This window comes from Convolutriloba macropyga, unplaced genomic scaffold, assembly GCF_964194025.1.
Source record: "Convolutriloba macropyga unplaced genomic scaffold, txConMacr16.3 SCAFFOLD_2839, whole genome shotgun sequence".
Lineage (NCBI taxonomy): Eukaryota > Metazoa > Xenacoelomorpha > Acoela > Convolutidae > Convolutriloba > Convolutriloba macropyga.
Genome location: NW_027452328.1, coordinates 4,626 through 31,771, shown reverse-complemented (window position 1 = coordinate 31,771; position 27,146 = coordinate 4,626). Strand labels below are relative to the sequence as shown.

Genomic DNA, 27,146 nt, shown 5'->3' with positions numbered 1-27,146 from the left:
GTCCTAAGTAAGATTACCTGAATCTATGTGCTTTATATTAACAGGCTCTATCTTTAAATGAAAAATACATTGACTATCGATACACAAAAAAAGCCATATTCAGATATGAACACATTGCGCAAGTGAAGCTCTTTGTTTCAGGATAGAGGAAACTGATCCCCCTGGTTGATTAGTAAAAATTGTAGAACATAATTTCATCTTTTGCAATATTATGATTTTGTGAACAATTTTAAATTTTTGTTAGAGAGTTTCATGGAGACAAACAATTAACAAACAAACGTGATGTTTTGGGAAATTTCAGTTTTAAGAAATTATATAATACAGCAAAGCACAATCTGGTACTTTCGTTGCTTTTTGATGGACTGATCGAAGGTCCAGATTAAATTCAAAAAGTTTATTAACTGAAAAAAAAGTTGGACAAGAGATTGCATAACACATTTCTATGGACTTTCAAAAAACCTTTTAACATCTGGATCAAAAAAATATTATGAGATTTCAACAAAGCACTGATTAAAATAAAATATGAAATTATGAAAAAAAGAAGAGAAAATTAAACTGACAGAACTATTACTGAATTTCATTTTTTGGCAATCAAAGGTACTTAAAACACATGACATATGCCGAGTCATGACTCACACATAACAAATTCGACAGCCAAATTTTGAAACAGCAAGGAGAATCGATACTTGCGTTCGAACATAATGTTCAAACTCCGCTTATTTTTGGCTGAATTGTCCACCAAATGAGGAAGAGGTAGAAATCTTTCAAAAATTGAAACGTTCAAAAGTAATCGTTACGTAAAAAGGAGAAATGTCTCCTACTCATTTCACTTAGTAAAATAATTAATGCCACATTAGAAGACCGCTTAGACCTGCCATTATTCATACTATGAGACATGACATACAATATAATCAAATAGCAACAAAGAACATATAAAAACTTTGAAAAAACAACATTTTTTATTAAAAACTATTTTTTGCATTAAGAAAAAAATTGCACACGACTCAAATTAATTAGTGAAGTATGAAACGCCACAATAGGCGACCAATGATATCTGTCAATATTAAGACTATGAGACAAGAAGAGCAACAATGTCAATTAATAAGAATAATCATTAGAAACTTTTTAAAAAATCTTATATTGTTCAAAAATATTTGATGCTTGAACAAAAAACTGCTTGCAGCTCAAAACTGTTAAAAAGGTTATAAATGCTACATTAGAAGACCAATGAGACCTGCCATGTTTAGGAATAGGAAAAAAGACAAACAGCAAAATCGAATAACAAGGACAACAGATATTAGAAAAAATACAATATTGTTCAAAAAGAGTTGTGCATGAAATTGCCTCTATTTCAAATATATAATGCCACACTTCTTCATTAAATATATAATACCAAATTAAATGAGACTTCCACTATTGAGACTAAGACATAGCACAAACAACAAAATCAAATAACAGCTCCAGATTTTGTTTACAACCAAAGCTCACTGTATACTTAAAAACTTAAGCAACAAAGTCAAAATGGCGTCAAATAACAACCAAAACTGAACCAAATAATTTGTATCGCACTAGAAAAAGGGCACAGTGCTTAATGAAATCGTGACAATTTGACAAAAAACGGTTAATTTAAAAATTATGTCCAAATAATTCCGAATACGGAAAAAACATAAGATATCAATTGAAGTGCTCAAATATGTTAGCGTTCAATAACATTTCACATAGCATTTGAACGCATTGAGACCTCTTATTATCCATAATAATAATAATATGTTGGACGTTTAATATATGGCCTTTTAAAAAACTTAATATGTGGCCAAAAACTTAATATGTGGCCTGTCAATAATGTGACATGACAGGAAAATTAACCTCAGAGATGGGAAAATGTTCAAAGATAAAAAAAATTAAAACTCATAATGAAAACCTAAAAACCATCACTCAAAATCAAAAGCCCTATCGAACTCAAATTTTTATACATTGGAGTGGCAACGCAACCTGTCTTTGCTGACCTTAAGCCGCAAACTGACCGAAAACAATTTTCAAAGTTCAAAACACCAGGTTTCCTTAAAAATCCCTTGGAGGACAATTGGACCTGTCATTTGTAGGCCTTGAATTGAACTGTTCTGTTCTGCAATTAACATAAAGAAAGCAAGGATGTAATTTATTTTAAAAAAGATAGCAACTGATTACAATCCAAATTAAACTTATACACTAGAAATTAACGATTAGACCCAAACTAGCTTTGGGTTTGTTGATGGGAACTTAGGATAACGTAATTTTTAAGAGTATTTTGGAAATGGATAAATTGATAAACAAGTCAATAAATTAAAATTAAAGGAATCGTTTTGGATAATTGTCGAATAAGTTTAGTAATAAAGCGGCAAAATTTTATTTTAAGAATATTCTCAAAGGAAACCCTCTTTGGAGTAAACGAAGTATGTGTTTGTTGTTTTAGGTGTATTAATCAAGCAGACTTATACAAAGTCGATAAAGGAGTTTTCCTGCCATTTATGATTGAAAGGGCCGACTTTTTTTAAAAAAGCGGAAACGTTAGCCAAGAAGTTGCATCAAAGACACTCTTATATCTTTAGATGTGAAATCAACTACAAGTTAACTTTTCGAACATGTCTTTTAACAAAATTTGCTAGAATTGCGTAAAATTACAGAAAATTTGAACGAAACACGAAAATTAGTCATTTTAAACCTCGATAACTCTGCGCAAAAAAACTTTTTTAAAAACCTTTTTTAATTATATATTAAAACGGTTTCCAAGTGATACCACTCACAAACCTCTTCGAGTAATATATTGATTGACCAAAGATGACTGTAAAAAAACATTTGAGTATATTGTTTCTCCCCAACTAAATTGGGTCAGAAAAATTAGTCAAACGATACTTCAGCAGCAATGCAGTACCTTGGAAAAACCAAATATTATTTATCAGAGGAAAATCATCCAACAGAAAACTCTGCAAAATCTCTTTTTCATGTTCAAATCAGAGAACGATCTAAATCCAAGAGTAAATAATAATTTGGAGACTTATCAAATGTAATTTGTTTCAGAATCTTATCCGATAAAACCATTTTAATTTCAGTGCAATTACTTCTGTGAATATAAAGCACATTTTGTCGCATCTAATTGTTTTTATGATTTATTGGTCGGAGAAACCTTCTCAATACTGCCAACAAAGGAATACAGAAAACATCAATATATTTTGAAATTGCTCAAAAACTCCAGAAGCATAGCAAAACTTCAGTTCAATGTTTGTAAACTTCTAAGCTTCCATAAAAATTGTCGAAAGAAAGTAGCAGTTAAATGAATGATCTGCTGAAATAAAAAAACCAAAATTCAGAGAATTAATTTTGAAAAACCTATAGAAGAGAATAAAGGCTGCGAAAACACCAATTTTTTTTTGTACAATTCTATTTCTGAACACTGATGTTGAGAGGTATTAATTCAAAAAAAACAACTGAAACCAGAAAGAGTTATCTCAATTAATCCAATAAAACAATTATTTCATAATCAATGTTTTCCTTTCTGACCAGAGTTTTTACATTATTAAAAAATAGGCTGATCATAAGAACTCAAGAATTAGATTTGATCATGATCAGTGTCTTTTCGGACATCCATTTTTTTATTCTGAATTTTTGCCTGCGCAGAGTAAGAAGTGAAATGATCATAATGTGGCCGGTGATAAAATACAAAATGGAAATTCCATGATTCAGTACTGATTTTCTCTGAACCCTTAGTCCGGGATCATCAACCTCAGAGGGATCTACTCATTAAAACATACACAATTTTCAAAAATAAAAATATATTAATATAAAAAAAGAAAATTAATTTTCGAACTTAAAACAATAATCTCAGGAAATTCAAAAAGTGTAGTTTGGAACTAGAAAACAAAGTAACATTCTTTTAACTCTTCTTACTAAGATATGGTGTCATAGTTACATTGTCAACAGCCATTGTCAGAGCCCTGTTTGAGAAATTACCAAACGTCATCACCTTCAAAACTCAGTCTAACAATTATTTCTCTTCAGCGTGAATGAAATTTTCGACGGTAGACATTAAAAGAAAGACAGAGCGCAAAATAAACGCAAACTGATAAGTGTTACTTTTTTAAAATTTTAGCGGAAGTTGGTAAACTATTCAATTTATTTTGTTTTTAGATCACAAAGAAAATTAAACAAATTATTTGCGGTTTTCGTCTTTTAAAGCTTCTCGATTTGATATAAATTGACTAGTTTGTTCGAAGCATTACCCGAACAAATGCTGCTTCAAATTAACTTTGTGATCGTGGAATGCTTAGTCCTGAAACTGCCGAAGGAAGGGAATCCTGTTCCCCGCGTCCCCGCTTAAACAAATCTAGTTAAATTTTTGACAGCTTCTCTCATTTTATCAAAGCATGAAAGATTTCCCTCATGCTTCAGATGACGCGTAGCAGCTCCTAAAACACACAGCAAGGCAGTAACTAAAGACCAGTTGCTCAGTCCAGATCATCTAGTTCTTCAATACATCCCAAAGCTGGCTGATTTTTCTACTCAATCTCGCATTGTTTTGCACAATATCAGCCAGACCACACCAAGTTGTTAGAATTAGGTTTACCAGTGGTTTTCGGTTTTGTTCAAACTTCACCCAGCCACTGTGTAAGGTAAGTGCCCTAATGTATCACACTTTTGATCACCACTTCGATGAGAAGCAACAAGTTATTCGTGAGCTGACTGCGGACAGAGTAGCATACGTTGGGAAAATCAGCAATCCCAGTAATTTTTCTCAAACTTTTTTTCAAAAATTCACAATTTATAACCAGTTTTGGAGTTCCTATACACTATTTTTGAGTAATGAATGATTCTTTTACGAATTGTTGCAAATTGAATTATTGATTCGACTCCTCGTGAGATTTACACTCGCAATTGAAGAGTATAAAGAGAAGTAATCGCATCCGTACTGGCTTCTTTCAATGAATAATTTTGAGTAAGAACCTCAATACTTCGCCACCTTCATTGAAAGAGACAGCTCCGTTTTCGCTTAAGAAAGACATTCACCGATACACTGAATAAATTTTGAGATTCCCGTTTGTGAAAATTTTCAGACTCCTGTTTGTGAAAACCGACCTGACATTTGGTCAGGGAATAATCTTCAAAGAGCAGCTTTCGGAATTTGGAAAAAGATCCGAGCATTTTAAAAGTCTTCTCCTCCGTTGAACGAATTTGGTTTAAGTTCAATGTTATGCACTGATTGAGTCTCCGATGTTGAAGTGTGTTCTGGTAGCAAGCAATTGTACCTTCCCTAGTGATGAGCAGATTCAAATCTTGCAAAAATCTTACAAGATATCAACCAAGGCAAAAAAATAAAACGGGGTACAAATGTTTTAGGAAACATCTTTGAAGCAAATTATTGTTTATTAAACAAATTACGAAACCGAATTCAATGAAAAAAAAATTAGCTCGGATTCAAAATCCTGCAAGAATCTTGCGAGAATCCTGCAAGAATCTTGCAAGTTTTAATCACTAGGGCTCAGAAGCTCAGTTTTCACTTGCACGGCCATATTGATCTTAGAACAATACATTTTGACGGGCCTAATTTTTCAGATCATTTTTTAGTGGCTTTGCTTGTGTTAGGACGAACATTTATGCCATAAAAGCACGTTGAAGAGCTCGTATGTCTGCTCAAACATTTTTGCTACAGCTTTTCTTCACTGGCTCAGGAGGTTTTTTTGAACCACTAATTGTCCCCAAAATTATTATGAGCTTATCCGAGGGTCATGTACGTCACCCCAGACGAGTTATTGGATTTTTGTCACCTCTCACTTGTATCACTTGAATCCTTCATAATTTGCCGGCCATGCCAGGATTATAACAATTTTTTTTTCTTTTTCGAGGAATTTTCTGGGCAATGTGTTTCAAAAAGTTGAAGAAATGAAAAATGAAAGGACCAATATTTTATTATATGTCCAGTAAGGACATGTGATCTCGAGAAATTTCAGAATAATTATCTCAATTTTTTCAAGTCTTGATCAGTCCTTTTCCAATGAAATACACGTCTTGCATTGACAAATAAGTACTGGTCGCATATTCTTTCAAGCCATACAACTTGTGATGACTTGACAAGATTTGATCCAAACTTGTCAAGTCTAAGTCACATCTTGATCAAGACTTGACAAGTCTTGATTAAACCGCAGTTGATAAGTGAAGTAGGGTTGCGAGAAGAATTATCATTAATAGATTTGTTATCTATCAGAAGAATTATAATACAGAGTTCGTTAATCTGGTAAAACTAATTCGTATTTGAGCATATATGAACTTAAATACATGATTTATTCGGGCTATATCAAAAAATTTTGCATTCCCTGTCCAGTGAACTTTGCGCAGCGCTTTTTATTGCATCATGCAGGCGAAACGAAAGAAAACCGACATTAAAAAATATGCTCAAGACTTGAATCAAGACATGTCAAGTCTTGTCCAAAACTTGACTCAAGCTAAGTCAAGACTTAAGACTCGATTCAATACATGCCAAGTCTAAAAAGTAACATGATCAGAGTTTCCATACAGTACTGATCCAAAACATACAATTTCATTGAATCCATGATAATTAAGACTTTATGGTCAGTCAAGGTTTGTTTAAAATTTTCAGCATTTTTCATTATTGATTGTTGGTTAATTGTCCTCGCGGCATTTTCCATTGCATTTTTTTCGGTTCATTAGAAACAACTACGATGTCTTGGTGTTTCTTTTTTTTGGGGGGGGGGTAATTTTTGATCAAAAGCAAAACTGCGTCATATTTTGATCTACAATGCAATTTATATAGTTTTTTAAGCTTTAATTTAAGTTGCAATGATTAGAAAACTATTTCAAATTGGAGTGAATTCAACTCGCTTTTCAGACGCGTGAAATCAGTAATAAGGGTTCTTATTTTTCCCAGTTTGGTCTGAAGGTCGACATCAGATAACAGAACCAGAACCCAGGCTGACCTAGTGGTTTAATATTTAATTATAACTCAGTTATAACTACTTTTTCTCCCTCTCTCATCCCTCCCTTGGAAATGGAGACTTCTGGGAATAGCAAAAATCACTCTCAACAGGAAACTCTGTTGCATTTTAGGGAATTATTAGGGCTATACTGTCGGTAAAAGCGGGAAATAAGTGATACGAAACGAGGTGCAAATTAGAATTGAGGGGTGAGGGTAATCCAACACCGACACCCTCGTGTCTGAGTGAATTAACCAATCAGATTGCAGTATTACAGGGGGGTGTTTCCGCTTTGGTTGAACAAGATTAATTCATTCATTCACGGTTGGAAATTATACCACCAATAGCTGTGATCAACATTTGAAATTGTAATTACGAAAATAATTAGCACGGCAATTAAAGGTTAGATTAATTTTTGCTAATTTCTATTTTTAGAGCATAAACCAGTTTGTTTGGAATAAAAGGCAATAATTAATCTATATAAAATTTGTAACATTTTGTAGTTCTGGTAGCCTACGTGAACGCCGATAGAATTTGCAGATCACGTCAGTATAATTTAAAGAATGTGTTTTCAAATTTTTTAACAATTTGCGGAGTTTATAGTTGGTTGAATCTGAAATTTATTTAATGGTTATTTTTTCAACTTAAAATAATTAGCCAGCTGAATTTTGTGATGTTACCTAAAAAAGACTGCAGATCAAGCTAAGAGGTTAAGGTAGCTGCCATTTCAACGCTTTCAATATTAAGTTTGTATTTTTTAAAACAAAATTTCTACATATTTTGCTTTAACGAAGTTTGCCGGATTTCAAATATGAAAATTTACGGGTAGATATAGAGCAATCGGTTCAAAAGAATTTGTCCTACATTTTTGTAAAATATCAAACCAATTTACGACAACTGCTATACCTTATTTTTTCCGACACAAACTTAGAGTTGTTTAAGGTTCAACTTGTCACTGGAAAATCTACGAGATAATATTATGAAAACTAAGCAGTTAACCGATCAGTTTCAATACATTCCAATATCAATTGTAAATACTTTAGATTGCACGAAAAATTCGAGAAGAAATTATTTAGTTTTTTCTCCGTCAGGGTTATTTTTTGTTCAATTATTTACCATAAACAGAAAAGTACATCGTTCTTTTGTAGAATGCTATTTATTGCGTTATATTTGAAATAATTATAACCACGCAAGATTCAGAGTTTGTCAAAAAAATTGAAGAGCAACTGCCAGCTCGGTAATTATCAATTATGCCAAAAAAACCTGGTCTTAAAAATGCTATAGCTTGGTTAATGATACAATTAAATTGAATTTGAGTTAAGATTTTACATCAATTGTCAATAAAAAAGTTTTGACCAATTTTGGAAACATTTTGAAGTAGTTCAAAATATGCTTACAAGTTCAAAACAATTTTGATCCTCGTGAACCTTTTCGGGCCAGTGTTTTTCGGGCCAATTTTTTTTTCAGAATTGTTATCAATAATTCAACATGATTTAGAACAATTTTCAGCATTATTGAACAGTTTTGAGAAAAATAAGTTTTTAAAATACGTAATATCTTTACTCAAATAGCATTGTTTGGAACTACTATTTTGAAAGAGAAGTGATGAACTGCAAAAAGAAGATTGGTTGAACAAGATTAATTCATTCATTCACGGTTGGAAATTATACCACCAATAGCTGTGATCAACATTTGAAATTGTATTTACGAGAATAATTGGCACGGCAATTAGAAGGTCAGGTTAATTTTTGCTAATTTCTATTTTTAGAGCATAAAACAGTTTGTTTCAAATAAAAGGCAATTATTAATCTATATAAAATTTGTAGCATTATGTAGTTCTGGTAGCTTACATGAACGCCGATAGAATTGGCAGACCACGTCAGTATGATTAAAAGAATGTGTTTTTAAGTTTTTTCACAATTTGCGGAGTTTATAGTTGGTTGAATCTGAAATTTATTTAATGGTTATTTTTTCAACTTAAAATAATTAGCCAACTGAATTTTGTGATGTTACATAAAAAAGACTGCAGATCAAGCTAAGAGGTTAAGCTAGCTGCCATTTCAACGCTTTCAATTTTAAGTATGTATTTTTTAAAACAAAATTTCTACATACTTTGCTTTAACGAAGTTTGCCGGATTTCAAAAATGAAAATTTACGGGTAGATATAGAGCAATTGGTTCAAAAGAATTTGTCCTACATTTTTGTAAAATATCAAACCAATTTACGACAACTGCTATACCTTATTTTTTCCGACACAAACTTAGAGTTGTTTAAGGTTCAACTTGTCACTGGAAAATCTACGAGATAATATTATGAAAACTAAGCAGTTAAACGATCAGTTTCAATACATTCCAATATCAATTGAGAATACTGTAGATTGCACGAAAAATTCGAGAAGAAATTATTTAGGTTTTTCTCCGTCAGGGTTATTTTTTGTTCAATTATTTACCATAAACAGAAAAGTACATCGTTGTTTTGTAGAATGCTATTTATTGCGTTATATTTGAAATAATCATAACCACGCAAGGTTCAGAGTTTGCCAAAAAAATTTGAAGAGCAACTGCCGGCTCGGTACTTATCAATTATGTCAAAAAAACCTGGTATCAAAAACGCTATAGCTTGGTTATTGATACAATTAAATTGAAATTGAGTTAAGATTTTACATCAATTTTCAAAAAAATGTTTTTACCAAAATTGGAAAGATTTGGAAGTAGTTCAAAAAATGCTTACAAGTTCATAACAATTTTGTTCCTCGTGAACCTTGTTTGGCCAGTGTTTTTCGGGCCAACTTTTTTATTTTCAGAATTGTTATTAATAATTCAACATAATTTAGAACAATTTTCAGCAGTATTGAACAGTTTTGAGAAAAATAATTTTTTAAAATACGTAATATCTTTGCTCAAATAGCATTGTTTGGAACTACTATTTTGAAAGAGAAGTGATGAACTGCAAAAACAAGATTGGTTGAACAAGGTTAATTCATTCATTCACGGTTGGAAATTATACCACCAATAGCTGTGATCAACATTTTAAATTGTAATTACGAAAATAATTAGCACGGCAATTAAAGGTTAGATTAATTTTTGCTAATTTCTATTTTTAGAGCATAAACCAGTTTGTTTGGAATAAAAGGCAATAATTAATCTATATAAAATTTGTAACCTTTTGTAGTTCTGGTAGCCTACGTGAACGCCGATAGAATTTGCAGATCACGTCAGTATAATTTAAAGAATGTGTTTTCAAATATTTTAACAATTTGCGGAGTTTATAGTTGGTTGAATCTGAAATTTATTTAATGGTTATTTTTTCAACTTAAAATAATTAGCCAGCTGAATTTTGTGATGTTACCTAAAAAAGACTGCAGATCAAGCTAAGAGGTTAAGGTAGCTGCCATTTCAACGCTTTCAATTTTAAGTTTGTATTTTTTAAAACAAAATTTCCACATATTTTGCTTTAACGAAGTTTGCCGGATTTCAAAAATGAAAATTTACGGGTAGATATAGAGCAATCGGTTCAAAAGTATTTTTCCTACATTTTTGTAAAATATCAAACCAATTTACGACAACTGCTATACCTTATTTTTTCCGACACAAACTTAGAGTTGTTTAAGGTTCAACTTGTCACTGGAAAATCTACGAGATAATATTATGAAAACTAAGCAGTTAAACGATCAGTTTCAATACATTCCAATATCAATTGAGAATACTGTAGATTGCACGAAAAATTCGAGAAGAAATTATTTAGGTTTTTCTCCGTCAGGGTTATTTTTTGTTCAATTATTTACCATAAACAGAAAAGTACATCGTTGTTTTGTAGAATGCTATTTATTGCGTTATATTTGAAATAATCATAACCACGTAAGGTTCAGAGTTTGCCAAAAAAATTTGAAGAGCAACTGCCGGCTCGGTACTTATCAATTATGTCAAAAAAACCTGGTATCAAAAACGCTATAGCTTGGTTATTGATACAATTAAATTGAAATTGAGTTAAGATTTTACATCAATTTTCAAAAAAATGTTTTTACCTAAATTGGAAAGATTTGGAAGTAGTTCAAAAAATGCTTACAAGTTCATAACAATTTTGTTCCTCGTGAACCTTGTTGGGCCAGTGTTTTTCGGGCCAACTTTTTTATTTTCAGAATTGTTATTAATAATTCAACATAATTTAGAACAATTTTCAGCAGTATTGAACAGTTTTGAGAAAAATAATTTTTTAAAATACGTAATATCTTTGCTCAAATAGCATTGTTTGGAACTACTATTTTGAAAGAGAAGTGATGAACTGCAAAAACAAGATTGGTTGAACAAGGTTAATTCATTCATTCACGGTTGGAAATTATACCACCAATAGCTGTGATCAACATTTTAAATTGTAATTACCAAAATAATTAGCACGGCAATTAAAGGTTAGATTAATTTTTGCTAATTTCTATTTTTAGAGCTTAAACCAGTTTGTTTGGAATAAAAGGCAATAATTAATCTATATAAAATTTGTAACGTTTTGTAATTCTGGTAGCCTACGTGAACGCCGATAGAATTTGCAGATCACGTCAGTATAATTTAAAGAATGTGTTTTCAAATTTTTTAACAATTTGCGGAATTTATAGTTGGTTGAATCTGAAATTTATTTAATGGTTATTTTTTCAACTTAAAATATTTAGCCAGCTGAATTTTGTGATGTTACCTAAAAAAGACTGCAGATCAAGCTAAGAGGTTAAGGTAGCTGCCATTTCAACGCTTTCAATATTAAGTTTGTATTTTTTAAAACAAAATTTCTACATATTTTGCTTTAACGAAGTTTGCCGGATTTCAAAAATGAAAATTTACGGGTAGATATAGAGCAATCGGTTCAAAAGAATTTGTCCTACATTTTTGTAAAATATCAAACCAATTTACGACAACTGCTATACCTTATTCTTTCCGACACAAACTTAGAGTTGTTTAAGGTTCAACTTGTCACTGGAAAATCTACGAGATAATATTATGAAAACTAAGCAGTTAACCGATCAGTTTCAATACATTCCAATATCAATTGTAAATACTTTAGATTGCACGAAAAATTCGAGAAGAAATTATTTAGTTTTTTCTCCGTCAGGGTTATTTTTTGTTCAATTATTTACCATAAACAGAAAAGTACATCGTTCTTTTGTAGAATGCTATTTATTGCGTTATATTTGAAATAATTATAACCACGCAAGATTCAGAGTTTGTCAAAAAAATTGAAGAGCAACTGCCAGCTCGGTACTTATCAATTATGTCAAAAAAACCTGGTATCAAAAACGCTATAGCTTGGTTATTGATACAATTAAATTGAAATTGAGTTAAGATTTTACATCAATTTTCAAAAAAATGTTTTTACCAAAATTGGAAAGATTTTGAAGTAGTTCAAAAAATGCTTACAAGTTCATAACAATTTTGATCCTCGTGAACCTTGTTGGGCCAGTGTTTTTCGGGCCAACTTTTTTGTTTTCAGAATTGTTATTAATAATTCAACATAATTTAGAACAATTTTCAGCAGTATTGAACAGTTTTGAGAAAAATAATTTTTTTAAATACGTAATATCTTTGCTCAAATAGCATTGTTTGGAACTACTATTTTGAAAGAGAAGTGATGAACTGCAAAAACAAGATTGGTTGAACAAGATTAATTCATTCATTCGCGGTTGGAAATTATACCACCAATAGCTGTGATCAACATTTGAAATTGTATTTACGAGAATAATTGGCTCGGCAATTAGAAGGTCAGGTTAATTTTTGCTAATTTCTATTTTTAGAGCATAAAACAGTTTGTTTGGAATAAAAGGCAATAATTAATCTATTTAAAATTTGTAACATTTTGTAGTTCTGGTAGCTTACGTGAACGCCGATAGAATTCACAGATCACGTCAGTATAATATAAAGAATGTGTTTTCAATTTTTTTTTAACAATTTGCGGAGTTTATAGTTCGTTGAATCTGAAATTTATTTAATGGTTATTTTTTCAACTTAAAATAATTAGCCAGCTGAATTTTGTGATGTTTCATACAAAAGACTGCAGATCAAGCTAAGAGGTTAAGCTAGCTGCCATTTCAACGATTTCAAATTAAAGTTTGTATTTTTTAAAACGAAATTTCTACATACTTTGCTTAAGCGTAGCTTGCCGGATTTCAGAAATGAAAATTTACGGGTAGATAGAGATCAATCGGTTCAAGAGAATTTGTCCTTCATTTTTGTAAAATATCAAACCAATTTACGACAACTGCTAAACATTTTTTTTCCGACATAAACTTAGAGTTGTTTAAGGTTCAACTTGTCACTAGAAAATCTACGAAATAATATAATGAGAACTCAGCAGTTAACCGATCAGTTTCAATACATTCCAATATCAATTGTAAATATTTAGATTGCAAGAAAAATTCGAGAAGAAATTATTTAGTTTTTTTTCTCCGTCAGAGTTTTTTGTTCATTTATTTACCATAAAAAGAAAAGTACATCGTTCTTTTGTAGAATGCTATTTATTGCGTTATATTTGAAATAATTATAACCACGCAAGATTCAGAGTTTGCCAAAAAAAATTTGAAGAGCAACTGACAGCTCGGTAATTATCAATTATGCCAAAAAAACCTGGTCTTAAAAATGCTATAGCTTGGTTATTGATACAATTAAATTGAATTTGAGTTAAGATTTTACATCAATTGTCAATAAAAAAGTTTTGACCAATTTTGGAAACATTTTGAAGTAGTTCAAAATATGCTTACAAGTTCAAAACAATTTTGTTCCTCGTGAACGTTTCCGGGCCAGTGGTTTTTGGGCCAAATTCTTTTTCAGAATTGTTATCAATAATTCAACATAATTTGGAACAATTTTGAGCAGTATTGAACTGTTTTGAGATAAATAGGTGTTTAAAATACGTTAATATCTTTGGTCAAATAGCATTGTTTGGAACTACTATATTGAAAGAGAAATGATGAACTGCAAAAACGCACTAATTTGAAGCGAAGCACTCATTTGCAACATGTTTATGCTTTTGTTCAATAAATTTTACAGTGTCCTTATTTTTACAACCAAAATGAACTTATTATTTCTGGTAATTAATTTCACCGCTGAAATTTTTTTTCATTCATGATTCCTTCATCTTACAAGCAGTGTCTGGTCAAACCTCGCTCCTGAGTTACAATTGGTGAGTTTCAGAGATGAACTCTTCGATAACTTCATCAGAGAACTGGACGACAGAAGAGGTGGAAATTGACCTTAATGAGAACAGGTGGCAGGAGGTGTTCTACGCCCCTCTCCCAAACTGGATCCACACTGCCATTGGGTTCCTACTTGTCATCTTCATCTATGTCGGGGCACATGGAAACATCGCCACCATTCAGATATTCTTATCGTTAGTTCAACTGTTGCTCATTTGTTTGAACTGACCGCCTTCGGAGCTATGGAAAATTGACTTGAATGTTTGAAAAAAGGATCTATTCTGTCCCCCTCCCCAGTTTTTACGCCCCCCCCCCCCCCGTTACAAATTATGTGTTCTTATATAGCACGTTACAATGTAAGAAAATAGCACGTGCGCCTGGGGTCGTAAAACATATATTCTGGAGGGCGAAACAATAGATCCAAAGAAAGAATGGATTTATTAAGAATTAAGAACTTTGATTACAATCATGAAAAAATCCATTGAGCATCAATGTTGATCACATTAATTTAACGTTTCCAGAACACTTTGGGTAAACTGGCATACTGGGGGTGTAGAACAAAATGGAAAGTAACATACTTGTTTTCACCCCCATCAATTTAGCCGCATAATTCAAAATCACGTTTGCCCTTCTATTCAACCACTCAACATCCACCCCTTCCCCCCCCCCCCCAACCCTTCGTATCCCCAAGTTGGAATGTTAACTATAATAGAGGGGCGAATTAATCAAGTTTGTTATACAAGACTAACTTTTTGTGCTAATTTTACTGCAGAACGTTACAAAAGAAAGTTAAAGGAATTTAAGGTAATTTTACCTTAACAAAGTTAACGTAAATTTTTACCTGAATTCAAGTTAAGGTAAACTTTGACTTAACTTTACCTTATCAACGGTTTACCATAACTCCGTTAAGGTAAAATTACCTTAACTTTATTTAGTGTGCGCTGAACAATGATAGGGGGCTGAAACAACCTGGGTTAAAGAGCGCGACTTCCTTCCTCTCTTTCTCCTTTCTTCTTATCTATTAATTGTAGGACTAAATCTCTGCGGAAGCCACACAACATGTTTCTTGTGAATCTGGCGGTGGTGGACTTGATCATGGTGATCGCGTGTCAGCCAGAGTTCTGCATCGCCAGCTTCCTCACTTACTACCCCTTTGACAGTATGTACACTTAGCTTATTTCAAATTTAGGATCTTTTCCTTTTGTGCCCCCCCCCCCCGCTTAGTGGGCGCATATTATTATTTGCACCCCCAGACGCACGTGCCATATTTTTACATAATGATTTACAATGTAATGGCACGTGCTCTGTGACTGGGGGGCGCATAACGTACGGGGGGGGGGGACAAACGGAAAAGATCCCAAATTTATATCTCTGGGTCCAAGTTTTTACTATTAACCCACCCCTCGAAACGAGGTATAAGGGTGTAAATGCTTATTCTACTCTGACGGGATAAAATGGTAACGTGTGAGAGCAGCTAGCTAGCCTTCTACCTTCATGAATTATCAAAAAACACCTACTGTTTTTATCGTTCATAGATAAACTAAGCCTAAAAAATGGCCGAAATAAAAAACACACTTTGTGTTTTTACTGAAAATCAGATGACTAAAAAAAGGTGAACGGTCCTTTTAAAAATTAATAATATAATCTTTTTTTTGCAATTTTCGTGCGGCTCAGTAGACAAGAAAAAAATCATTTCCTTCTTGTTAGATGTCGATGATGAGTTTTAGCTCAGCGTGAGTTCCCAGTAATTTTCTGCAAGGAACAATAAAATAATTCAGATCCATCTTCATGTTTATCAGGGAGAGAATTACTCCGAAAAGATTCGAAGTGATGCTTTCAATTTTCTGATTCCGCTGGAACCTCACAAGAAATCTATAAAACATTCTCTGACAACATAATTTGCTGCAAAAAAATGGTTCCTGAGGTGCTACGAATAGCTGATGACATATTCTTAATAGGCAGGCAAAATTAATTATCACCAGCTGAAAAAGTTTTCCTCATCCACCCTCAACATGTAGAATTACCCTTCGTTAAATACCATATCATTTATTTTACAATGGAAAACAAATTCCTTCACTTTTATGAACTTAATGTTTATTAGATCCTTAATTTATGAGATCTTAAACCCAGTACGTAGGCTTAATTGTGAACTCAATACGAAGGCTTACGACAATTTGATACAAAAAGGTAAACAAAAATTAGTTTTTTTGGTATGCAATGAGAATCCGCATTTTCAAAGTTTCACTTGACAGTGTTTTGGAATGGTTTATCGCAAAACTTTTTCGGTCAGATTCAATTTTTTCTCAATATATATTCTGACTTCATTATTTTCAGGAAACACCTCTTGATAGGTTATCAGTTTTTGATCAGTAGAAACAACGGTGCAAATTAATATCACCACATATTTGAAAAAAACGGTAACTGGTTTTAAGTTCGCCATTGCTTGCATTTTAGCTAAAAACGGAAAGTATTTATGAGTCGCGGTTTAAGCTCCCATGAAACCTCTAAAATTTTCTCTGACAACAGAGTATGCTGCAGGAAAAGTGTTCCATAGGTGCTACTAATAGTTATTGACATATCTTCAGGGTCATCCATTTTTAGTTAACACCAGCTGACAAGTGTTGTGCTCATCCACATTCAAAACGTAGAAATACTCTGTTATTTTTTGGTATAAATACAAAGTGTTTGATTCTTCTGAGATACAACCATATAAATTACATGAAGAACGAAAAGATCTGATTTCTGAGATTTAGTAGAAAAATTTGAACTAATTTAAATATATAATGAAAAATGATTTTCGATAACAGCAGTGATCAAATAAAATTGAACTGTTTTCTCGGTTCCCTACTTTTAAAATTTAATCAGTATTGAACAGCAACGCTTAGTTTAGATAACATGAATGAAGATTGAATATTTTACCAAGTGGCCCTTCAAAATTTTTGTCATTTTTTGTTAACGAACAAAAAATATGATCAGTTCATTCTTTCAATATAATTTTTGTGTAAATTCGGAGATAAATAAATTTTCCTTGATGATTTATATTTTGTCAAGGTTTTGCTTTTAATTAGAAACTGTTTTCCTTCCAGAAAGTGAAAGTGAAGCCCAGTTTTTAGAGTTATAACTTAAGACGATGAATATATCCCAAAAACAATGTCGATAATTTTTTCCCATGGAGCAGGTTTTAATCAAAATTGAAGTATATTTGCCTCTAAGTTCATCTTTTTTAAATGATTTATCAAAAATGTTACTATTCGTCTAAGTTTATGAGATCTTGAACTCAGTAGTACGTAGCCGTAAAACGAGTGGGAACATCACGAAATTTAGTCACTTTTGTGACCACTTTTCACTTTTCCTATCTTAACACAAGTTACGATTGAAACCTAAGTGCAATTTTTCGTATTAAAAGGCGGTGCCCTATAAGAAAATTCCAGTCAGTGCTTTTCACAATGAAGCTCGAAGTTGAAAAGTGAAATCTTCTTTGAGTCCTAAACCAGATTTACGTGATTCCTGTCCGAAAAAATTGCTGTAATTAAATTTCACATAATTTGGGAGCGCATAATGCGTTTTGAAAGAATGGAAGCAAATATCGCTTTTAAAAGGAGGCCAGATTTGACAAAGCTACGCCAAACTTAATTGCTTAAAAAGCAAAGCATGAAAACTTGAGATATGAATGCTTGAGACAAGACAGTTGAGAACAAAGAAAAGGAACATAATTTTTGCGGCAGACTAAATGCAGGAGAATCCCTCATTTTAGTAATCAGTTTTGTCGGATCTGCCGCAATTTATTTCACTCATTTGTTTTCATATATATCTTAATTTTGTTCCAAATTTTTTGTTCATTTTTTAGCTTTGTATAATTTTGGTGCCCTCGTCTTAAATAGGTTATTTCTGAATCTAAAAGTCATGATATAAAGTGTGGAAGTGTGGAAAACGGTTCCATTATTAGTACTAAAATTTTTGTACTATTATGCTAAATATAGCATTTCATGATTTCTTTGCAAAAAATACTTCCAATAAAAGTCCGATGGGCTTATCTTAATTGTCCAATATTGCTTCGCTTCGAAAAGGATTGAAAACTTTTGTGAAATGCCCATTCAGCCGAATGCAACTCTAATCACATTTCTTTAGAAGTTTTTTTCATTTTAAGCTATTTAATTGCGTGTGGAAACTGCTTACTCGTAATCTAAGCGCTCTTCACATTGGGCCATGAAAGGCGGCGGGAAGTGGGAGCCGCGTATTTTGTAATTAATTTTTGTTTTGGTGCCAGTAGACCCCTGTAATGAAAATGCTATTTAGGGTATTTTTGATATGCAATGAAAGCCATGGTTTTTTTAAGTTTCATTTGGCAGTGTTTCGGAATGTAATATCTGAAGACCATTCATGACTGTTGCAACTTTTTCTCAAGATATACCATCACTTCATTTTATTGTGAGAAACACCTCTTGATGTTTTATCATTTTTATTTTTAATATTGTTATGTGAATAAATTTCACTCATATAACAACAAAGAACGCATTTGGTGTCTAGTTTCCAAAAATTAGGCAAAAAAAAAATTTTCATATAGCAAAGAAACGCTTGCCCGATAAAAAAACGATGCTGATAGTTAATTAAACAGAGAAATGTTTAAATCAAAAATAACTCTATGCACAAACTAAATGCTCCAAACTGTTTAGAAATTGTTCCACATAACTTTATGTCCTTCTTGACGGACTGAAAACTGAAGTTAAATCTGTGGATTCTTAGTGAATTGAGTTCTTTCCTCCCATTTCGTTGTTCTCCGGTAACTCGAATCTTCCTTTGTCGCTATGAAGAGTTTGAAGAACTTGAAGACTTCATTGAAGAATTCATTTCTGTCTCTGAATTACGGTTTTGTGTATTCCCACTGTTCGTATTTTTAGCTGATAATGAAAGCGATTTATAAAAAGCGTAAACGCTCTATTCCAATTTAACTTTTATCTTCAAAAATATTGACTAACCTGATTAATTTGCAGATCTCAGTTTATCAAATTGTTTTGAGTGTCTCAAATTATAATGAGCTTTACAAATTTTTTCTTCAGTCCGAACCAAAAATCTATGTTTAATACCTCTTCCAAAATTACATTCTTCTTCGGTTTCTAAAAGTGCTGCAATTTCTCAATTTACTAAAAAAAACAGAATCATGTGGCATCTGCTTTTCACACCAATTTTTTCATAACTCGTTCAATATCAGAGGAATGACAATTTGAGACTAACCGCACGTGAACTGCTGAAAAAGTTGGCGGAAAAAATAATCGTCAATTATTTTTACTAATGATAATCAGAAAAAAAATGATTTCGCAGAAGTGTTATTTTTCCAATAAAAGCCTGCAATGCTTTTTCTTTAATTGGTTCATCTAATTTTGGTTGTTAACTTTAATATGTCTATTAAATTGGATCATTCTGGCCAAAAACGACGACAACTAACGGCATAAAAAAACTAGGCCGCTACTTCTTGAATGAGCCAAAGTTTGTTCAGGGACATTTTTGGGCGTACTAAAAACGAGAACTTCAGCTGAAGGACGACGCATCGTCTGATTACACGAAGGCCTCAATACGGGTTTATAACTCTCATAATTATTTCATAATTCTTTCTATAAAGAACCTAAGGGTTACATTATTATAAATAAGGCGACTTTACCTACATCATAAATTTATTGTTTTCAATAAAATTTTCTCTTAAAATTTTCATCTCATTTTTGAAAATATGCTATCCCATGGGTTATGAGTTAAGTTTACGTTTTAAACGAAATTGTAACTAAGACGCGTAAAATTTAGACTAGTTGAGTCGTGGAATCTTTTAAATGTGACGTATCATGATGTAGATACGTCTCGGTGTATCATGATCACCGTCTCATGATGTAGACAGATTTTGTTTTGTGCAAAAAATTTCTCGGAAATTTTTCCTCTATTGATCTCCTCGGGAAAATGATTACAATTGATTTGCTCATAAAAATTATTAAATTGTTTAAAAAAATTTTCGTGAGAAGACATTGTACTGGAACAGAAACAATTTGTAATTGCAACATTCCCTAGTTCAAAACTAATGCTTAATTTGCAAACTTTTGCAAATTTTTGCTCGATAATGCCAAAATTGTAAATATTTGCAAATTATCTCTTCACAAGGTCAAATTAGTTAAATTTTTGCAAAAATTTGCAAAACATTGGAAGAGTTTGTTCCGGTCGAGCTCTGCTTAATTTAGCAATATGACTTTTTTCCTGACCACTTTCCGGAGATTGCTTAATTCAATTGGAAAATGTGTAAAGTACACCTTGTAAACGATATATCACCCTACAAGGCCAATTTCTAACGATAAGGGACAAAAATATTCTGACCTGTTTGCAAATATTTGTAAAATTAATAATGCATTAAATTACAAAATTTTGCAAATTTCTTTATAAATAATTGCAAAATTGATATTGTGATTAAACTAGGGTTGGCGATACTCACCTGACTTCCTCGTACAACATGCAATTATGGCCACTATTGCTGCAATGGCCACGAATGCAACTGTACAAATTATGGAGATTGGTATATTTGCAATGTCAACCATGTTCCTGAAACATCGCCACTTGAAACATTCTGTGCTTTTGGGAGAATTTGCAGATTTTGCTAATTTCGATCCGAAATGAGTGTTCTTTTTAAGGTCAGTCGGCCTCATCAAGCAACGATGCAAATGGAGAACTCTTCTCATTAGAAGTTGACTTTGAAGTTTTGATTTCCAATTGATAAATCAACTAAATTTTTGAGTAATTTTAATAGAAAATCAATCAAACACTGGCTATTAAAACACAGATATAGTTCTCTCTTAGAAGCTGTTGTCTTTGTTGAAATATGTGTTGTTTTTGTGATACAGCCATACAGAGGCAGAAAAATAAACAGATCGGAATGAACACAAAATGGGCGGCTGAATTGCATGTCCGTAGAAATTGCATATCCGATGTGTTTTCTTTGAAGAATTTTGGACCATTAAAAGTACCAGAAATTAAATATTCTGATGACTACCATTCTAGAAGCATCATTCTTACCTATAGATCGATCAGTACACAATTTTCATGCGAAATAAATATAAAAGAAGGTTCTCATCCGAAGTCTCAACAACTGCTTTTTTGTTTCCCATTTTTTTCCTGAAATGCAAATTATCTGTTTTTACAAAATGAACTGAACAATTCTGGTAATTCAGGTAGGGCAGATTTAAAAAAGCTTATTTTGTTGAAAAAAGAAAACAAAATTTAAAATGTGAGTTTTTGCTAATTTATGGAGTAAATACCTTTTAAAAATTTTATGTGGAAACATGTAATTTTAAAAGTTCTTCGAAAAACGAAATTTTGATAAATTCCTTGAGTTTTGTGTTCTCGAGTAAATTAAATTCTTTAGAATTCATCACGAATATCATAACTCAGCAATTTAAGAACTTTTTCAGAAAAATAATTGTTTTTCACGTCAAAAACGGCAAAAGTCAATTTCTTTATAGTGACACAAGTATATTCTAAAATATTTACACAGCAAAAAATATTGATCAGCACCAAAAACAACTGATTTAAACAGGATATATTGATAATAGTTTTAAAAAGATTGATTACTGGTCTTTCTTATTATGTTTATCTGAGAAAGACATAAGATCAACTTTGAGGAAATTTTTTAACAATAAATAGCAAAAAATGCCACACGTTTGATAATGTCATTGTTTCGACTAAATTTATTAGAGGAGGAACTATATGCTCAACTGAATTTTTCGTTAAGTCAATTTCCGCCGGTTGGAATAGATTAATCGTACCAATTTGTGATAGATATCAATAGAAGACATGTCTGGCGTACAATATCAAATTAAAAACATTTTGTCGAATTTTGTTCTGAAGATCGACAGAGTTTTAAGATTATAGAACTTTAGCCTCATTTCTGTTGTTTTTTTTCACATATTTTTGTTTTTTTGCAGACATATTGATCAGTTTTGCTAAAAATATGATAAAGTTGTTCCAATAATCTTTTTTGGTTTGAAGTTAAAAGACAAAAAAAAGTTGCTGACTTGTTTGAAACTACTTTTTCGGCGAAGCATTTGGCTAAAATTTTGAAAATTAAGCAATATTTTTAATTTTTATGAAAAACGGAACCAAATAATCTGCTTTAATCCATTTTGTCAACATGACTGGTATTGAAGAAATAAAAACTGCTGACCAAACTTTCATTTACTCATTCTAGGGCTTCTTAGAGCTCTGATTCTTAGAAAGTGTTCTCTCTTCATCTTTCACTAATTTATACCGATAATTATAATAAACGCATTCTCTATTGTTGATATATAAAAATTAAAAAATATGGAGGTCTCATTTAAGTTCAATTGAAGTCGAGCTGTTAATTATTGTGTCTCAACTCATAATTTTGATTGCTCTAAAAAAAACTGAGTTTTTGAGATTTGACAGCATTTTTTAATACTAATGACCAACTCTAATTATCTAAGCTTCTCACTCAATATCTCAGGAGCTAATGATGAAACTGTCTAATGCTTTCAATCGACAAGTAATAATGGTTTTTTGCTAATATAAGTCATTAATTATACGAAATTGTCAAATTAGTTCTTTCGCTAACATTTCTAACAATTATTTGATTTAATGATAGAGCAGCTATTGAACCGGTCATTCCGGGGCTAATCGTGGAACTTTATAATCCAACATTGATTCGGACTTTTAATGAGCCGCTGGCATTGTTATTTTTTGTTTTTTAACGTTAATTAGAGATGGAAGTGATATCAAATCAAAACTAAACTAATGAAAGATCCACTTTTTGTTGATATGAGAGCCAACTGAATCTCAATAATTTTTCACCGGACAAAGTTACGGTTGTTTATGTTTCAAGATTGTGTTTCATAAAATTTATTGAAAAGGTTTCTAAACTGCTTGCATTAGTTGTCGTTTTAAATACTTTTGACTTAGTCTTAATGGTTTCCTAAGGAATTATGAGTCAACATATTTACCGTGTATTGTTGAAAATTCACGCTTATGGTTTTTGAGCTGCGTCGCTGTCATCCTGTAGTGTAGTGTAGAAAAGAAATAGCTCAAATCGTCATTGAAGTTAATTAGATTGTAGTCTTTATTGCTGTTTTTTCTCCTTTAAATAATGGTTGTCTGCTTTTGATACCACGAGTTTTCATCATTTTTTAAAAAATTTTGTGACATTTTCGCTTCTTTGATGTTCATGTCGTGTCCGCTTACCACAGTAATAAAAAATCACGCATCGCACTCATTTCGTTGAAGAACCGCGCAATTTTTATATGTTTCGCTTTCAATGAGTGCCGTTTTCTTTCAAAATTTAAAGGACTTTTAATATTTTCTGTGTATGTCCTTTTTGTATTCGTATCACAGTCTAGATAATGATAGGTCTCAATGATTTCGTTTGTAGGTTGCAGGTATAAGACAAATTATTTAATAATTTCAGTTGATAACTAATTGTTTCCATGAGTTTGAAGTCAATTGTTTTAAAGAAAGGATATACTTATTTTTTAAATTTCCCCTAACTGTATGTTTTTTTACTTGTTCTCAAAAAGGCAGGTCTCATATCTTTTATGATAGAATGCAAGTTAGTTTGTTCAGTTTAGGCTTTATCGCTAATTGATAGTATTTTTAATTTTGTTGAGATCAAAAGTGGATGGACCTTGATTTTTGGTCCTGATTAATGCTTGTTGTTTTATTTGATTTTGGTGTTTGTTTTGTTGTTTATTCCCATTAATGGCAGGTATCGTTGGCTCTCTAATGATACATTTCAATTTGAGTTTGATACGATATTTTGAATGTACTTACCAGTTATTTTCGACATTTGAATTTTTGAAAGTTTTCTATATCTTCCTCTTTTGGTAGACAATTTACTCAAAAAATGGTTGAGCGGGGTCGGAACGTTGTTGGCAAAAGTATTTCGTTGAGCCTCCTTGTTTTTAAATTTTTCCATTAGAATATTGCTTGAACGAAAATAATATTGTCATCCTGGCTCTAGGATCCTGTTTCAGCTAAACTCTTCTTTTTCAAAATTTTATCTAAGTAGTGAAAAATTCTAAAATTTGCATATTACGTTCGTGCTCCAACTTATTAGATTTAAGCACCAGTGGACGACAGAAACAACCATTGGCAACAACAGAGCAACATGGTTGCAAACCATTTGATCCTCCTAGCTCTGAAAATGAGCGCAAATGTGTTAACAAAAACATTGATAATAAAAATTGTTAAAGAGTACCTGTAATAAAAAAAGAGCTAGTTTGTCTCAAAATCTCGGGCAATGCAGGCTTTTGGCCTAATAAGTTTTGGGCTCGTGTTAGAAATGCAGGATTGAAGAATAATGTAATGCAAGTTTGATATTTGCCTGGCAACAAATTTGCATTTAATCACCATATGTTGTCAATATTGAAATCATCAACTACCGTTGTTCTGGATGTGTGAAGTCAACTTGAAAAGTTACTGAAAAATTCTGAAATTCAATCTGAATGCTCTTAGCTAACGCTAATTAGCTAATGTTATAGCTTTTACAAGCTAACCTAGTTAAGGACGATTAAAGGTTTTACACAATGATTCTGTCACGTAAACAACATTAGTACGGTGTTCAATTTTTTAGGCGCTGGTCAAAAATGGTATATAATATTTAAACTGCACCACACTAACTCGCATTGGAGATCAAATGTTCAAGTGTCCTCTAATACCCTCACTCTCTGCCCAAAATGCTTTTTTCGTGCATTCTCTGTCCAAAATGCATAATCAAATAACTCTAGAATCCGCTTCTAATCTGACTCAAGCGCGCTTTCTTGAGGTCGCCCACACCGTGTAAATTGAAGCACAGAAAGCACATGTGTGCGCTCGAATGAGTCTGATCAGAGGTGACTTCGGTCTGGGACTTCAGCCTGGGATACTGATCAAAGCTATGGGTTAATTCCTTATAACCCTCAACAGTTCAGAGGTCGGAGCAAGTATGGCAAAATGGACAAACATACCTTGTTTAGATTTCTTGCTGATTAAAAGTTGCTTCAATTCTGTCTCTGCTTTGACGTTATATTCTGCTGAACATTTTTCTCTATTTTTAAGCCTTATTGTAAAACACAAATTAAAAAGAGTATATGCTTAGCAGTTACCAAATTTTCAGCATCAAAAATACCACAGCTTTTATTGTAAAAGCTGCTGCTTAAATTATTTATAAAGCTGAAACTCGTATCAACGATTCAACTTTTTAAGAAGTATTTTTAAGTATCTTAAGCTGAAAAGAGAGACAGAGCGAAGAGTGCAGAGGGTGTCGCACGTGTCTCCTGGCACATATGTCTCAGGATAAATTTATGGTCAATAGTCTCAATCAAGAACAGTATAATTTTCCATTGGGATCTATTTTGCCCCCCCCCCCCCCCCCCCGCTTAGTGGGCATAAATCTTTTATGACCCCCAGACGCGCGTGCTATTTTCTTATATAGGAACGTGCAATATAACAACATATAATTTTTAACTGGGAGTCATAAAAAACACTGGGGGGAACAATATATCCTTTCATTGTTTAACATCTTTTCCAACTTGAAATCAGTGAATTAAAAACCTGTTCTGAAAAGCTTTTTTTCCTATCCTGGCCCCGTGATCAGTAACAATCGCATTTGAAATATTTGAAGTTGGAGAGATTAATTAAAACTTTGAATTCAGTTAGATTGAGCGGATATTATATATAAAGTAAACAAATGAATCACAACCAAATGAATATCAAAAAAACCTTGAGAGCGCGCTATTTGGCGCCAATGTATCAATTTAGACATTCTAATGTTTAAACCACTCCAATAGCCCCAAGTAGCGAGTTCTATCGGTTTTTGTAGTTTTTTTTAATTTTCTGCAAAAAAGACTATATAGTCTTTTTTGTGCAGAAAATTTAAAAAAGCTACAAAATTGATTTCAGTCTAAATTTAAATATTTTTTTGTTATCATTAAGTTATGACATATATGTCATAACTTAATGATAACAAAAAAAAACAATTTAAATTGAGAGTGAAATCAATTTCCTTATAGACTGTCACGTTCTGGGAAGCATGGCAACATTTGGGGGACTTTGTTCGATCAACTCCATGGCCATGATAGCCTATGACAGGTACACTATCATATGCTCGCCTCCCAACAAGAGGAGAACTCCTACATATCAGAGGTCAATCACTATCATAGCTGCAGTCTGGGCATACACTTTCGTATTCGCCATTCTCCCCACTTTCGGATGTGGCAGGTTCATGCTAAATGGTTAGTAAGCAACTCTGTTGCGAGGACAGGGTATGGGTTATTTTTTCATCAAGCCTATATATATGTATCAAGCCTATCAAGCTGAATATATATATATATATATATATATATATATATATATATATATTTGAAGTAATATAACTCCATGATTGACCAAAGATAATTGCACTCAACGTATGAACTCAGGTCTGATGTCATCCCCAGTGATTCTAGAATTTCTACCGCGTAAGACCTTTTATAATAAAAAGGTCTGGCTGGATAAAGTTTTTATCCTGTTTTAAATGCAGAAAAGTGGAAAATTGGCGTTGCGCAGTAAAGTTGTGTTTAGCAATTGTTTTCATAGGACCTTGAAGGATTGATTTAAATTTTTATGGTCGTTGATCAAAACCAAGATTAAATTTGTTTAAACTAAGCTATAGTTAATATAATATAAATATTTCTTTTTGTGTTAACATCTAGGATCTTACCAAAATAACGCATCAGAAATTTAATCGTGTTTCATTTTTAAAAATCTTTAACAATGAAGAAGTCTCTTGAAAGTCTCAGTGTTATAGTGCAAGATCATGCAAAATAGACTATACTACCAAAAAGTCTCGTACACCTAGAGAATTTTAAAAAACAACCAGAAACATCAGTTAGTTCAACATTCACAGTGCAAATATGTTCTGTATTAATTGATCTTGATTTTAAAAAGAGTTGCTTTTTTTTCTGACCGTAAAAATGGGACATTTCGAATGGCAACAAATTGTCGAACAGTATAAGAAT

General features: G+C 32.2%; 1 protein-coding gene across 1 annotated transcript; it reads left to right on the top strand.

The window, feature by feature from the left end:
* Window positions 1-14,095: 14,095 nt before the first annotated feature.
* Window positions 14,096-26,381, top strand: LOC142357387 (rhodopsin-like; the record flags this gene model as incomplete). Its single annotated transcript, XM_075409035.1, has 3 exons — window positions 14,096-14,327; window positions 15,165-15,292; window positions 26,160-26,381. Coding segments are annotated over exons 1-3 (544 nt in total), but the record flags the coding sequence as incomplete, so codon positions are not given.
* Between the last annotated feature and the right edge of the window lie 765 nt (window positions 26,382-27,146).